Source organism: Perissodus microlepis, chromosome 1, assembly GCF_051167445.1.
Source record: "Perissodus microlepis isolate ML-2025 ecotype Zambia chromosome 1, ASM5116744v1, whole genome shotgun sequence".
Classification (NCBI taxonomy): Eukaryota; Metazoa; Chordata; class Actinopteri; order Cichliformes; family Cichlidae; genus Perissodus; species Perissodus microlepis.
The window spans coordinates 36,215,587-36,230,050 of NC_140461.1; the positions used below are offsets into that span (position 1 = coordinate 36,215,587).

The following is a 14,464-nucleotide window of genomic DNA, read 5'->3' on the forward strand; positions in this document are numbered from 1 at the left end:
TGTCTTATCAGCTACCATAGTAGCACTTGATACAAAGTGTTTGGGTTTTAATACTTTGGTTAAGTGGAACATTTCAGTTCTAATTTGACACCCATAACGTGGCTTATATTTTTGTGTTGTGTGTACTAAGCAGGTTAACAAATGAATAATTCCATACACTTACATAGATATTTATTTTAAATGATAAGTTATGCAACATAATTTATTGTGTTTGCCAAATGACTGATAAATTCTGTTTAGGTTAGTTATGATAAGAAAATGTAAAGTATTTGAGAATCTAGACTATATTCATAATGTTTCTGCATTGAAAGTAATCTGAAGTGCTACTTAAGTAATTGTGAGATGATAAATATAATAAAAAAATGTAGTTTTTTACTTAGAAGCCAACCTCTTTCATTGTGTTTATTTAAAGGTCAATAAAAACATTAAGAATAATAACAATGATAATAATAACAACATGGAAATTTCATCCCGACTGTTTTCAGGGGAGCTGTGAAAAATGTATCTTAAACAAGTTGTTCATTTGTATCATTTCAAGGACAATGGTAAAGATGACAGCCAGAGAGAAGGAACTTTCACAGTTCCAATGGTAAATAAAAATACAATATTATAGTCTCTCTCTCTTTCTCTCTCCTTTTAAAAGCAACATACAGAAAAAAGGCCATAATAAAGCATTACTTTCATTCTTATGTCTCTTCTACGCTACTCCATCACATTGTAAAAGTGAAAAGTACAGCTCACCATTAAGCTGTTTAAATATGTCAGTGACAGACTCACTACTTGTTTTTGGAATATATCATTCGGATATTTATTTCATTTATATATTCAATACTTGGGTTGTATTCCTCACAGGAAAGTGAAGATGCTGCCCAAAGAGATGAGCAGATACCAGAACCACAAACGGTTTCACTGGTAAGAAACAAATGCAAGATGTGCTCCCCTTCTATGGCTCTCTTTTCTTTAAAGAGTAGTTAATTTGAATACTTCTCAGGGAAACAATGAAGATGCCACGCAAAGACAGGAGGAAAGAATAGAAATGGTCACAATGGTGCAGGTAAGACTTGCGGTTAATTGCATTTTTAACTATGACAAACGTCGCTATGACTGCTGTTTATGTTGTAAATGCAGTTTTGCAAAAAAAAAAACAAAGCTACATATGAAAGCAAGTGAAACCTGCTCAAATATAAGACAATTCTTTTTCAACCATTCAGGAGAACACCCCTGAAGCAGGAGTTGATGTGAACTGCTCCAGTGGACTAACAGAAAATCAAAGCATCATCTCAATCCTCTCCTTTGCTTTGAGACACAACACTACAGGTGTATTACAGTTTTTCTCGATTGGTTTGGCTCATTTCTTGAAACCGAGATGACATTCTCAAAACCATAAGGTCATTTGGCCAAACAGTCTTACAGTCCTGCCCAACATTATAGCTCACTAGCAAAATTAAATATCTTTCCCCAAACTCTTCGTCCATGCTTCAAAAGCAGATTCCTTTCCCATATAAAAGGTCAGTACAGTCAAAATAGCACAGATCCTTCTCAATTGCCTTGGCACATGTGCATTCATTTAGTGCTTTTGTCAAAATAACCTGGATGGTTTAGCACAACACCATGGATCCCCTGCAAAAGCTCATATCTCTCCCAAAAGAGTTTATCCATGTGTCAAAACTAAATATCCTTCTCATATAAATAGTCAATGCCCCCAAAATGCATTATACCTTCGGCATTGTTTAAGCACTGCAAGTCAAAATGCTTAGACGTTTTGTCACTGAGGCACAGGTCTAGCAACAGAATACCACTATGAATAAAACTAAAAGATTTTACAGTAAAATCAGCCTCCAATAAACCACTCATACTCAAGGAAACTGTAAACATTTTTATTCGTACAAAGAAATGTTAACATTAGAGAACATACTGTGAAAAGAAAACATATACAGGATTCTGTAAATGTGAACAGTTATAAACACAAACAAAAAACAAAAAAAACTCTAGCCTACCATACTGTAAATAAAGTTTCAGAACTATAGTACAGTAATATTTTCAGTGGTCGCCATTGTCACCCTCTCTTTCCTGGCCACCATCCTCATCCCCCTGGCCATCGACGCGCTGCTCTCTGTCAGGCCATAAATTCTCATCCACATCGCAACGGATATTTTCTCTTGCGATGCAGCGAGGGAAGAAACGGCGTGAATGTCTCAACCATCCCCTACATTGATCCCCTGTGATGTCCTCACATGCAGCATCCATTGCATGCAGCAGGGCCCTCTGGTCTTGAGCCTGATGCTCATACACCCTCCACCTCCAAGCTGAAAAAAACTCCTCAATTGGATTTAGGAAAGGAGAGTAAGGTGGAAGAAACTCCATTAGCATCCGGGGATGGGTGGTGAACCAGGTTCTGATGCGTGGGCCGCGGTGGAAGTTCACATTATCCCACACAATGACATAATGTGGTAGCTGAGGTCCTTCTTCACCTCTCTCATTTTCTGGGATCAGATCAGTATAAAGGTGGTCCAAAAAATTGAGGAGCTTTTGTGTATTGTAGGGCCCTAAACTGGGAATGTGTGTGGCCACACCTCTTTCTGATATAGCGGCACACATTGTTATATTTGCTCCTCGCTGGCCTGGGACATCCACAGTGGCTCGGTGGCCAATGATGTTACGGCCACGCCTTCGACCTTTGGCCAGGTTGAAGCCAGCTTCATCAACGAACACTAGGATGTGAGGGGTTTCGTTGCCTTCTAATGCCATTATTCTCTACAATAGAATAGAAATATATCTAATCAGTCAAGTAGAGACAGATACTGCAGGGAGGATCTAAAGTACTGTAAAAACAGGGAGTGGAAAACTGAAGACAATTTCTAGGCAAAATGCTCTAGTCACACAAAGCTGGATTCTGAAGGTAAAAAGGATAACGCAAAACAAAAAAACAGTGGTAACCATGTCTTACTGTAATAGTGTTACAATGATAGACAACCAGTAGTTGACTTACATGCACATACTGGTACCGCAGCCCTTTCACTCTGTCAGAGTTTCTCTCAAATGGTACCCTGTAAATCTGTTTCATGGTCATCTGATGTTTCTTCAATACCCGGTCTATTGTGGAGATGCTGATAGAGTTTATATTTTGGAACATTACATTGTCTAGCAGGATTGCATTACGAATCTGTCTCAGTGTGATGGCATTATTTGCAATGACCATGTTGCATATTTCTCGTTCTTGTTGTTCATTTAGAAGTTTTCTTCTGCCACCTACTTGAGGCTGTCGTCCAATCCTAGACATACAAGTCAAAGGTCAACACTGTAAATTTGTTACAAAATGAGTTACCAATGTAATTGTACTGCTGTTTTATGGTACTAAAAGTGTGATGCACTGCACAGTGACTGGAATACTATTCACAGTATTTTCTCCATTTTTTTTTCTTTGTCATTTTTATGTTTATATAACATCACATGAAGATATTACAGTACTCTAGGCCTACACACACACCAACACTGAATAGTTCAATAGCATAGTTCTGTACCTGTTTTCCCTGCGAAAGGTTTGGATGATGGAGGAGACTGTAGACCGAGGCACATTAGGCTGCACTCGGCGACCTGCCTCTGCCATTGTGAGGCGATGGTTTATAACGTGGTCAATAAGGGTGGCCCGGATTTCATCTGGGACATCATGGTGCCTCCGTGCTCCTCGGCCTCTTCCCCCTATTCCTCCACGCATTCTCACTCCTCCTCTTCCTCTTCTTCTTCCTCCTCTTCCTCGAGCAGGAAGTTGCTGTTGTACTTGGCGAGGTGCTTCCATGTTCACACTGCAAATGAAACTGGCCCCGGGCCAAGCTCTGTCTATATACTTTTGGCAGCAGTCATAATCATAGACAACACCTGTCAGGTATCTAAACAACCTGTTTGATTGGTCATCTGAGATGTGGGAAACTGCTCCTTCGTTAGTTCTAATTTCACCTGATTGATTGTCAAGTACTGTCATAACTTTATCAAATGTTCCAAGATATTCTTTCATGGTATTATATCTTTGACTAATTTTGACAGTTGAACAGACAATTGTGCATATGATGACTTACACAATGAAACCATGCTGATATGTTTTGGAGTGAGTAACCATTTCACTGAAAAATCAACTAATCAGTTTAGATCGCCAAGATCTATTTATTTGGAAAATGTGCTAAATGTGGGCTCATTGTGCTAACTGTAGCTACTTGTACATAATCATTTGAAAAGAAGCACAGAGTCACTTGAGACATGTACTAAAGCATTTGCAATTTGATAAAACCAATGAAAAATGACATTCTGTTGTGAACAATTGCAAGGTGGTTTGGAGATTTGTCCATGTTATTTTGGGAATGTCATCTCGGTTTCAAGAAATGAGCCAAACCAATCGAGAAAAACTGTAATGGAGGACTTGCTGAAACTGCTCAAGTTACATTCTGCTGGGACTACTGTAGTTCCATCAAGCAGGTATTTTCTGGAGAAACCCTTCGCTGATATTACAAACCAGTTTAAACGACATCATTACTGTAATGTACTAAGACCCAATGTGAAGACCCAATGTACTAAGTACATTGGGTCTTCACAATCTTTGGAGGAAACACTTAATTGTGTGTCATGTTCTTCATTCACAACAGTGAAAGCCAGTTTAGAGGAAGGTAACTTTTTTATTAGTATACCATTAAAAGATCAGCTAAAAGACATTCTTGAGAACCACAATGTGCATGATCTATGTTTCAGAGGTGATCCCAGTGGTAGCCGTGTAATAAAGGACATATGTGATGGCAGCTTGTATCAGACCTTAAAGTCTACCAGTAAAGATGATTTTCTGTCCCTCACTTTTAATTGTGATGGTGTACCAGTTTTTCAGTCTTCCAAATTTAGTATTTGGCCAATATTGTGTTGCATTAATGAGATACCACCGGAGAGTAGAGACAAACATGTACTTCTATGTGCTTTATGGTTTGGATCCAAAAAGCCAGACATGTCCTGCTTCTTTAAACCATTTGTCAAGGAGTGTGCAAATCTTTCTCAAGTTGGTTTTGAGTGGCAAGATCCTAACAATCAGGCACGGAGACACATGAAAGTACACACATTGTGCTGTGTGTGTGATGCTGTAGCAAGACCATTGTTACAGCATTTCAAGCAATTTAATGGTGAATATGGCTGTGGAGTTTGCCTTCATCCTGGGATGCAAACAAGGAAAGGGAATGGAAACACAAGGGTTTACGCATGTCCTGATGAAAAGCCAAGTGACAGAAATCATAAAACCACAGTAGAAATAGGACAAATAGCTGAAAGACAAGGGAAGACTATATTGGGGATAAAGGGCTCATCTCCTCTTGCAGATTTGCCATTGTTTGATCTTATCAATGGAATGGTCCCTGACTACATGCACTATGTACTGCTTGGTGTGTGCAGATACATGGCATCTTTATGGATGGATTCTAAAAACACTTCTGAGCCATGGTACATTGGTGTACAAACAGCAAGCATAGACAAACACCTCTTGTCTATAGGGCTGCCACGATTAGTCGACTAGTCACGATTGCGTCGACTATTAAAATCGTCGACGACTAATTTAATAGTCAACACGTCTTTGAAGCTTTGTAAGATCCCAAAAGACGCAGGAATGAGTAGTAGAATTTAAGAGTGTAATAACGGACTGAAACAGAAGATGGCAGCACTGCATGTACAAGGATGCCAGCTGCCGTTAAACCCCGAAGAAGAAGCTGTGTCCCATAATTCATAGCATGGCCCAGAACAGTTGTCAACAATGGCGGCAGCTAGTTAGTTTTAATATTACTCTTATTATTCTTTTTGGGTCACAAAATAAAGTTTAACATATTTTCAGGCGAGAATGGAGCTGTGTAAACCTCAAATATCTGCTCAGTTTATCAAGACACCACATATTTGCAAAAGCGCACTGACGTTTTCTGAGAAGTCTGTTACCCACTAGCTCGATAGCTAGCCGGGGGCAAGGCTCACTAGAGCCGGTGAGAACACCGGACTCCCGGCAAATCGTTTTCAAACCCACCGCTGTCTTTAGCTACTCAGGTTAAACATATGTAAGTCACTTAGATAACTTAAAAATGTTATTGTTTGTCTTTTTTCAGTATTTTATTTGTTCCTGAGTAAATCGGTTTGGCTGAGATTAAAGTTATAGTTTTTACACAGCTGAATAAACCAAGCAGACAACTGATTATCAGAAGTGTGAGATGCTCGAGAATATACTCCGGTGTCCCGTTATATTTTAGATAGCAAGGAGTTTATTAAACTTCACCGAAACAATCTGCAAATGTCATTAACATTTAATAAACTATCATCTTCTCTTTATTTTTAGTTAGCACATACCTTAAACACTTAAAGCTGTAAGCTAATGATAGTTATATAAGAGCAGATGCATGCTGGTGCAATAAGCTGTACGTTTTACGTCCAATGGATGCATGATCTGATTAGTCGACTAATTGCAAAAATAATCGGTGACTAGTCGACTATCAAAATAATCGTTTGTGGCAGCCCTACTTGTCTATTAAACCTCCAGGTATCGTCGCTCGAGTTCCAAGATCTTTAATTGAACGCAAATTCTGGAAAGCTCACGAGTGGCAGCATTGGCTTTTGTACTATAGCTTGCCAGTTCTGAAAGGCATGCTTCCACAGAAGTATCACTGTCATTGGGCATTACTGGTAGAAGGGATATGCATTCTCTTGGGGTCCGAATTAAATACTGAACTGATAAGCCACGCACACGACGCATTAGTGTACTTTGTTGGAGGTGTACAATCTCTGTATGGAAAACAGCACATGACATTCAATGTTCATTCATTGTTGCATTTGAGTAAAAGTGTTGTGCAATGGGGTCCTTTATGGGCTCACTCAGCCTTTATGTTTGAAAGTTTCAATGGGTACCTCTTGAAACAAATAAAAAGTAGTCAAGCTGTACCACAACAAATATGCAAACGAGTGGCAGTCTCCCGTGCCTTTCCTCGTTTAGCTAAGCAGTTCTTAACAAATGCAGCTGCAGAAGTTAAACAGTTCTGCAATGAAATGAGACAAGGAACCCAGCATGTCAAGAAGCATGAAAAGTTTACTCAGGTGACTGCCCTTGGTTCACCAAATGTAAGACATATATCTCTGAGAGAGCAAGCTGATCTCCACCCAGTTAGAGAGGTTCCCACAAACTCTGTGGTGAGTTACTACAAGAGAATTTCTGTGAATGGAGACATTGTTCACGGTTACACGTACAGCAAAACAAAACAAAGAAACAATTATGTGGTGCTTTTAAAAAATGGAAGTATTTTTGCTGTCTCACACTTTGTTGAAATGGATAGTCATTGTTTATATGCTATAGGAAAATATGGTAATTGCACAGTGCAAAAGTTAGCCAGAGGTTCTCTTATCAGAACTCAGCTGAGCTATATGTCAACTGTTCACTTTCCCACAGGCTTTTACAAAGCCATAAATGCTACTCAGATAGTTAGGCCATGTATGTACATACAGTGTCCAGACTCTACCTCAATTGTATGTCAGCTACTGAATACATACTATTGTAAATGATTTCATCTTAAATCTTATTGTAAATGATTCAATCTAAATGTGAAGGTGGAGCTACTGATTATGGGGTTGATTATGGGAGAGATTCAAAGGCTTTCAATTGTGTCAAATGTCATTCTAATTAAGAGTGAAATGTGCAGCTAACAAGGTCTAAAGCCATAGCGGTTCATAAAGGTGGCGCATTCACACTGTCATTTCTGAACAGCATCTTTATTGAAATATGGGTTTCTGACCTGAGTGGAATATATTTCTGTCAAAACATTTTGCAATGCATGTTCACAACATTTATGTATTTCAATGTAATTCCATTAAGCTAGTGGTGTGGTGTTTAAATGGTCCTTAAAGCACTGTCATAATGAATCTGGGTCATGTAACAAGACAAAAATATATTATATATAAAAATTATATATAAAATGTATTTTATCTACATCTTTGTGTAATCTGCTGATTCTGTGCAAAATTAAAAATATTTCTACAATATGAATATTGTATAATATCTTTTCCATCTTTTCCGTCTATATAGAATACATTTGAGATGGATTTTGAATATTTACTGTGTTGATTTAATCATTTGTCAAACTTATTGGAAAAGTTTGTTCTTTAAATGTCAATGCAATAACGGGAAAAAACATTATTTGAAAGTCAGGAATAGGATGCCTAGTTTTGCAAAAATGCTAAACAAAGAAATAAATAAACTTTACACAAATGAATGAAAAGCATTGTTATCAATCCCAGAGGGAAATTCTAATGTAGTAGGGTTTTATTTAATCACATGTTCAAAGCAAACTTCTCGTAAATTTGTGGCTTTCCCCCACATCTTATTGTCATTCAATGTTAATTGTTAGTTGTTTCCTGTTTGTGATAACACAAGTAAATCTTTTGTTCTCTATAAAAAACTTACAATACTTTAGTTTCACTCATGATTGTCTAACTCATATAAGTATGATATTACATTTTTCTTCTTAGTATAATATATGTCGGGTTAATGTCATATATTTTTTTAAGAAGTATCCAAAACATGCAAGTTTCACACAAGACAGATAAAAACCTTACAAGATTTATATATATCTTTTCCATATGGGTATACTTACATATCTATATTATTGCTATTATTGCTAATATATATTGTAATATATCTATATCATGGCTAAAGCACTTCTGGATGGATGCAAACTGCATTTCGTTGCCCTGTACCTGTGACATGTGCAATGACAATAAAGTTGAATTCTATTCTATTCTATTCTATTCTATTTGTCTCTAGGGGCCACCGTAAATATACTTTTATTTATTCACTCCACATAAAATGTAATAAATAAATCATATAATACAAAAACCAACTAGTCACAGTTCAACTTTTAACTATTTAAATTTTCAGCTTTTTCCTTTTAAACAAATTTAAAATAAAACAACACAAAGCACTGCAAACCACAACACAATTAAATATAAATTAAAATATGGCTCTCTTTCTCTCTCTCTCCCTCCTGCTCTGTTCCTGTGCTACTGCCAGTGTAACTACCGCCCCTCCCCCCTCTGCTCAGCGTAAAGTACAAGGCTCGCGTGCGGAGTGAAGCGGGAAAAAAGTGCGAGAGAGAGAGAGAGAGAGAAAAAAAAAAAAAAAACACGGCTCGCGATAAGGAGCCGGCTCGCGTCGTTCACGTCAAAGATCCGGCTCTAAGAGCCATTTCGTTCGCGACCGACACATCACTTTTTTTTTCTTTTTTTTTGTGTCCCGTTTGGATCTTTAGCCATCAGAATTGTTGTCTTAAGGCCAAGAAAGATGCCAGGCGGATTTATTTTACCAAGTGGATCATCATGGCCTTGCCATATTGGTCCATTTGATTGACCTTTATTATAATTATGAATTTATTTTATTTTCGGTTGCTACAAATGGGACAGACATGACTGGGGGATAGGACAGGGAGAAAGAATGAAAGAAAGAGAGGGAGAGAAAGAAAACCAAAGGGGAGAAGAGACGGTGAGAAAGGGGGGAAGAAAGAAAGAAAAACAAACAAAACACCTGGATCACCTGTATGGAGAAAAAAAAACAGAAGAGAAAGCAAACAAAAAAGAGCAACATAATAAAAACAGCACCATCACAATAAACTAGCAGATAACAGTAGATACTAAATATTAAACGATATTGTGCAGCACGCAAGATAGACAGGACTGTCCCTCTTCCCTTCTGTTTTTCTTTTCCTTCATCTGTCTTTCTCCCTTTCCTTTCCCTCAGTCATGTCTGTCCCGTCTGTAACAACTGAAAATAAAATAAAATAAATAATAACAACAAAGGTCGATCAAATGGACCAATACGGCAAGGCCGTGATGAGCCATTTGGTCTTCAGACGACAATTCTGACGGTTAAAGAACCAAATGGGACAGGCAAAAAAAAAAAAAAGGAGTATCGGAGCAGCTGAGACGCATTTTTTCTAAACACCGCGTCTCTGTGGCTTTTAAACCCCAAAACACGCTTCGCTAAACATCAGTCCACCCTGACACAAACAGACTAACATAGTGTATGCTGTTAAGTGCCAGGAGGATTGCCAGGATTTATACATCGGGGAAACCAAACAACCTCTGGCGAAGAGGCTGGTACAACACAGAAGAGCTACCTCGTCAGACCAGGACTCTACAGTCTATTTACCTACAGGCCAGTGGACACTCTTTCAATGATGAGGATATACACATCCTGGACAGGGAGGAATGCTGGTTCCTCCCTACTCATGGCCATCAATGGTCTCTGATCAATGAGGTTTGATCAGTGGCTGTTGATCAATGGTCATGAGAATTTGCAATGATCAAGGAACTGACCTCCCAGCCCATTGTTCCTTCACTAGGCTGGTTTCAGTCACTGTGCAAATGTACTGTTTATAAGATTGGGGAAACCTGCAGTCAGCTGGATGAGTGACGAAACGTTTCTCCCACTGAAAACGTCCAGATGAACAGAATCAACTTTTGGGGATTTACTTACCTGAATAATTGAGCATGCATCAAGAAGAAGATCCTAGGGTCTTGAATCCATCATCTACCATGTTCTCCTCATTAAGGCATGCACTTAATGAGGTTAGGTTGAACGTGATTCTAATTTGCCCATAGGTATGAATGGTTGTCTGTTAGCCCTGTAACAGTCTGGCAGCATTTCCGGGGTATACGACTGGAAGCCCTGATATAGTTGGGAAAGCCTCCAGCCCACTGCAAACCTCTGTTGTTTAAGTGGAAGAGATGGATGAAGAGATGGATGCCTCAAAGTACAAGAACTGCTTCATGAATACGTGTCTGCAGGAACCCACTGTTTTTTTTTAAGTTGGTCTGTCATCCAGATGGTTGAAGACAGCAAGTTATGAACGGAACCAGTGAGTTTGGTTGAGTGCTTCCTGCTAAGAGTTTACGAGTTTATAATCTAAGATGAAAAATCCCATCAGACAACAATACCCTGCTGTCTGAACTTGGCACACATTATTTATTGGAAGCTAAAGCGCAAAGCTGCCCGTTATGTTCCATACTGATTTTGAAGTTATATCAATCTAGACTATTAAGGCTTAGATTCCCCAGTCGACACGGCTCTGACCATCTTGACTAGTGACCAAAAGTAAACCAAGGCTCACAGAGCCCCAGACTGTTGAGCGTCTCCATCCTGAGCACCTTTTAAAGCTCTTCTTTTATAGGAAGTGGTTCATAAATATTTAACATGTAGCTGGGTTTTATCCTTCCACTCCAGCTATTTTACATTTCTACTTTACTCTATCCTCAGATGTTTTATGATCTCTGTGTCTTTTATTTCTCCAAAGCAAGAAAAGTGCTGTACAAATAAAGTTGATTACTTACTTTTTGAATTATCTGTCCTGCTCCTGTAACAGCCATAAAGACCGGTTGCAAGTCATTCTCTTCACCTTTCTCTTGAGGCTGGATTTGAACTTGCAGCTGTGGTTACAGTAGCCAATCTGAATTGGAGCCAAATTGTCATTATCTGTGATGTCTTCCGACCCCATCCTGCCCTTACCCCAGATCCTCACTGAGATGGCAGCGGAAAGCTCGATAATCTGACAATCTCTGGACATTACTCTTTCTGGCCAGAAGGCAGGTGACTTAATTTCCAGTAATGGACGGTTATTGCTGCAGAGATCTTCTTCTTAAAATGGAGCAGGTAATGGCCCGTGGTGCTTTGGGTGCTCGTCTAAGCTGCCTATTAGACCTTAATGTGATTTAAACTGTGGAGAGACAGTGAAAGAAGGTACAGTAGAAGAAAGAAGAGCTAAAGAGGAGAAGGGGCTGTTATGTGTTGGCTGCTTGTGTGTGTATTCAAACTTGTTTGAAATGTGTACAAGACTGAAACCATGAATGAATTTAAGTTGAACATGATCTGCTTTCAGAAATCCTGCTAGAAAGAAGCAATGATGCACAGTGTAGGAATGAAATGAAAGAGAAGAGGTATGCAGAAATTCTTTATTGTGCATTAATCCTGTGGCAGAGACTGAGGAAGAAATACACCACAAAAAAAGGATATATTGTGCTATGTGGGTGAAACTCTCAGTTTAAATATTTAGTAGTGCCCCCTGCTTGAAAACAGTGCTAAGAAGAGAATCTCCTAAAATTAGCAGAGGTTTTATGTCTTATTTATGTGTCATTTTCCCCTACTGCTATTCCTTGTTGGTGGTCGTATCGTAACAAATTGAATGAATTTTTGGGGGGTTAACCTTTCTTTGGAGTGGCACAAAGAAAGGTTAACCCCAGCTGCTCTACCTGCTGAGTTACAGCAGGTTGACAGTTTGATCCCTGGCTGTGCCAGTCGGCATGCCAAACATCCTTGGGCAAGATATTAACGAATGTTAGAAAGCATAGTAAAAAAAAAGTGTATGGGTGAATGAGGCATATTGTATATATTATATATATATTGTGTCCACACAAAGAACATCTTAGCCTGCTCCTGTCCTCTGGTATTTTGGCTCTACAGCTTCGGCCTGTGCAGTGCATAGATATGATGTTGTGGTAAACATCTTGCATTTCATTTAGGTGCCAAATGTAAGAGCTCAGACTAGCCACACAGTTCTGAACAGAACTCAAGTGTAGCTGCAATAACGCATCATAGTGTGCACATTGTTTTCAGGGACATTGCTTTCATTAACAATGATCGGGTAATGATACCAGCAGCACTACATAACTGACACCTTTTGCTATAATTTCAGTCTGGGAGATAAATATACACAGCAGACATGAAAATGTGATTATTATTATTAACAATTTCAGTGTATTTCTCAGTGTTAATGTAGGTTAAGCTTAGGTTTACACACATTCTGCTCTTAGTTGTAAGTTGGACAGAATTATGCATTGAAAATTGATGTTACTTCTTAAAGGATTTGATCCTAATAGTTGTAATAGTAATAGTTTATGTGCAGCAGCGCTTTCACATTTAAGGCAGAAAAAACACGCATCTCAAAACCTCTACTGAAAGCGGTTTGAGCAGTCCTCGCTCCAGTTATACTCGCAGCTTAGAACCCACTGACAGAGTTAAATAAATGATACACAAGTTGAACACATGTTCATAAATATAAAAAAAATAGAATTCAATTCAATTCAATTTTAATTATATAGCGCCAGATCACAACAAAAGTCGCCTCGAGGTGCTTCATAGATACAGAGAAAAACCCAACAATCATATGACCCCCATGAGCAAGCACTTTAGCGACAGTGGGAAGGAAAAACTCCCTTTTAACAGGAAGAAACCTCCGGCAGAACCAGGCTCAGGGAGGGGCGGGGCCATCTGCTGCGACCGGTTGGGGTGAGAGAAGGAAGACAGGATAAAAGACATGCTGTGGAAGAGAGACAGAGGTTAATAACAGATAAATAAGAGAAAAGACTAAAAGAAAAAAGACAAGTCTAACATGCATGTAAACCACACAAAGGTCAAACTGTAAAGTGTCTGTTACAAATCGTGCAAATGGGACTGGAGCCATCTGTGGCACCAGCTTGATCTTCACTTGCACCATCTGTGTGTGTTCTTGTCATTTTTTACGGTGTGAAAATGTTTTTTATGATGTGAAGCTGTTCGGATGTCCTGTCTCTATTTACACTCTCTATTCATTTATGAATAAATGAAGAAGCCTGTAAATATTTTAAATTATCATTATCATTAGTCAGCAGTTTATTTTAACAGTAAAGCCTCAAATACAGACAACAATAAATCCATGGTGGCCACTTTTGAAAACTGTGTAAGAAAATGAATGATTATGTGACGACTCTGGGCTGGTTAGCACTGCTGCCTCACAGCATAAAGATCGTGTGTCTGAATCCACCATCTGGTCTCTGTATGTAGAGTTTCCATGTTCTACTCATGTTTATGTGGATCATCTCTGATTACTCTGGCTTCCTCCTACAGTCCAAAGACATGCAATTAGTGGAGTTAGATTCATTGATCATTCTAATTTGGCCATAGGCATAAATGGCTGTCTGTGCCTCTATGTTAGCCCTGCGACAGACAGCTGGGAAGGCCTCCAGCCTCCCTGCAACCCTGAACCGGATAAGCAAAGAAGATGGGTGATGATACTAAAGCAAATCTTGGTGATTTTTTTGTTTGCAGAATATTAGCAAAGCTTAGACAATGTAGACATAACGGGATTCTGCTAGAGAAGGAAATAGGACATGTAAGTGGTTTCCTTCTCTTCCCTCCTCCTTGCTCAGGATATCTACTCTCACTGACATTATACTAAAAACTGTGACAGTACATAATGTATATGACATCATTAAATGATTTAAAATGTTCAAATTTAAAAGCTGCCCTTTATGTTTGGGGTACTGTATTAATAAATAACATTATTGATAAATTGTATTCATCAATGTTCCTTTAACCATGCTCTCATCTTTGGCATCACCAGCATGCGTCACAGCAGAAAATTATTCCAGTCTTAACTCAAAGTCCATT

At 38.8% G+C, this 14,464-nt stretch overlaps 2 protein-coding genes across 2 annotated transcripts; one reads left to right on the plus strand and one right to left on the minus strand.

The window, feature by feature from the left end:
* Positions 1–1,862: 1,862 nt before the first annotated feature.
* LOC146394200 (uncharacterized) lies at positions 1,863–3,242 on the minus strand. Its single transcript, XM_084918113.1, has 2 exons — positions 2,990–3,242; positions 1,863–2,754 (listed from the first exon to the last, which is right to left on the minus strand). Exons 1-2 carry the CDS (start codon positions 3,197–3,199, stop codon positions 2,041–2,043), a joined length of 924 nt encoding a protein of 307 aa, XP_084774239.1. The 5' UTR covers positions 3,200–3,242; the 3' UTR covers positions 1,863–2,040.
* Positions 3,243–3,616: 374 nt separating this feature from the next.
* On the plus strand, positions 3,617–14,083 carry LOC146394201 (uncharacterized). The gene is made up of 3 exons (XM_084924289.1): positions 3,617–3,786; positions 4,372–5,408; positions 14,010–14,083. The coding sequence occupies exons 1-3, from the start codon at positions 3,617–3,619 to the stop codon at positions 14,081–14,083; spliced, it is 1,281 nt and encodes a 426-aa protein (XP_084780415.1).
* The last annotated feature ends 381 nt before the right edge of the window (positions 14,084–14,464 follow it).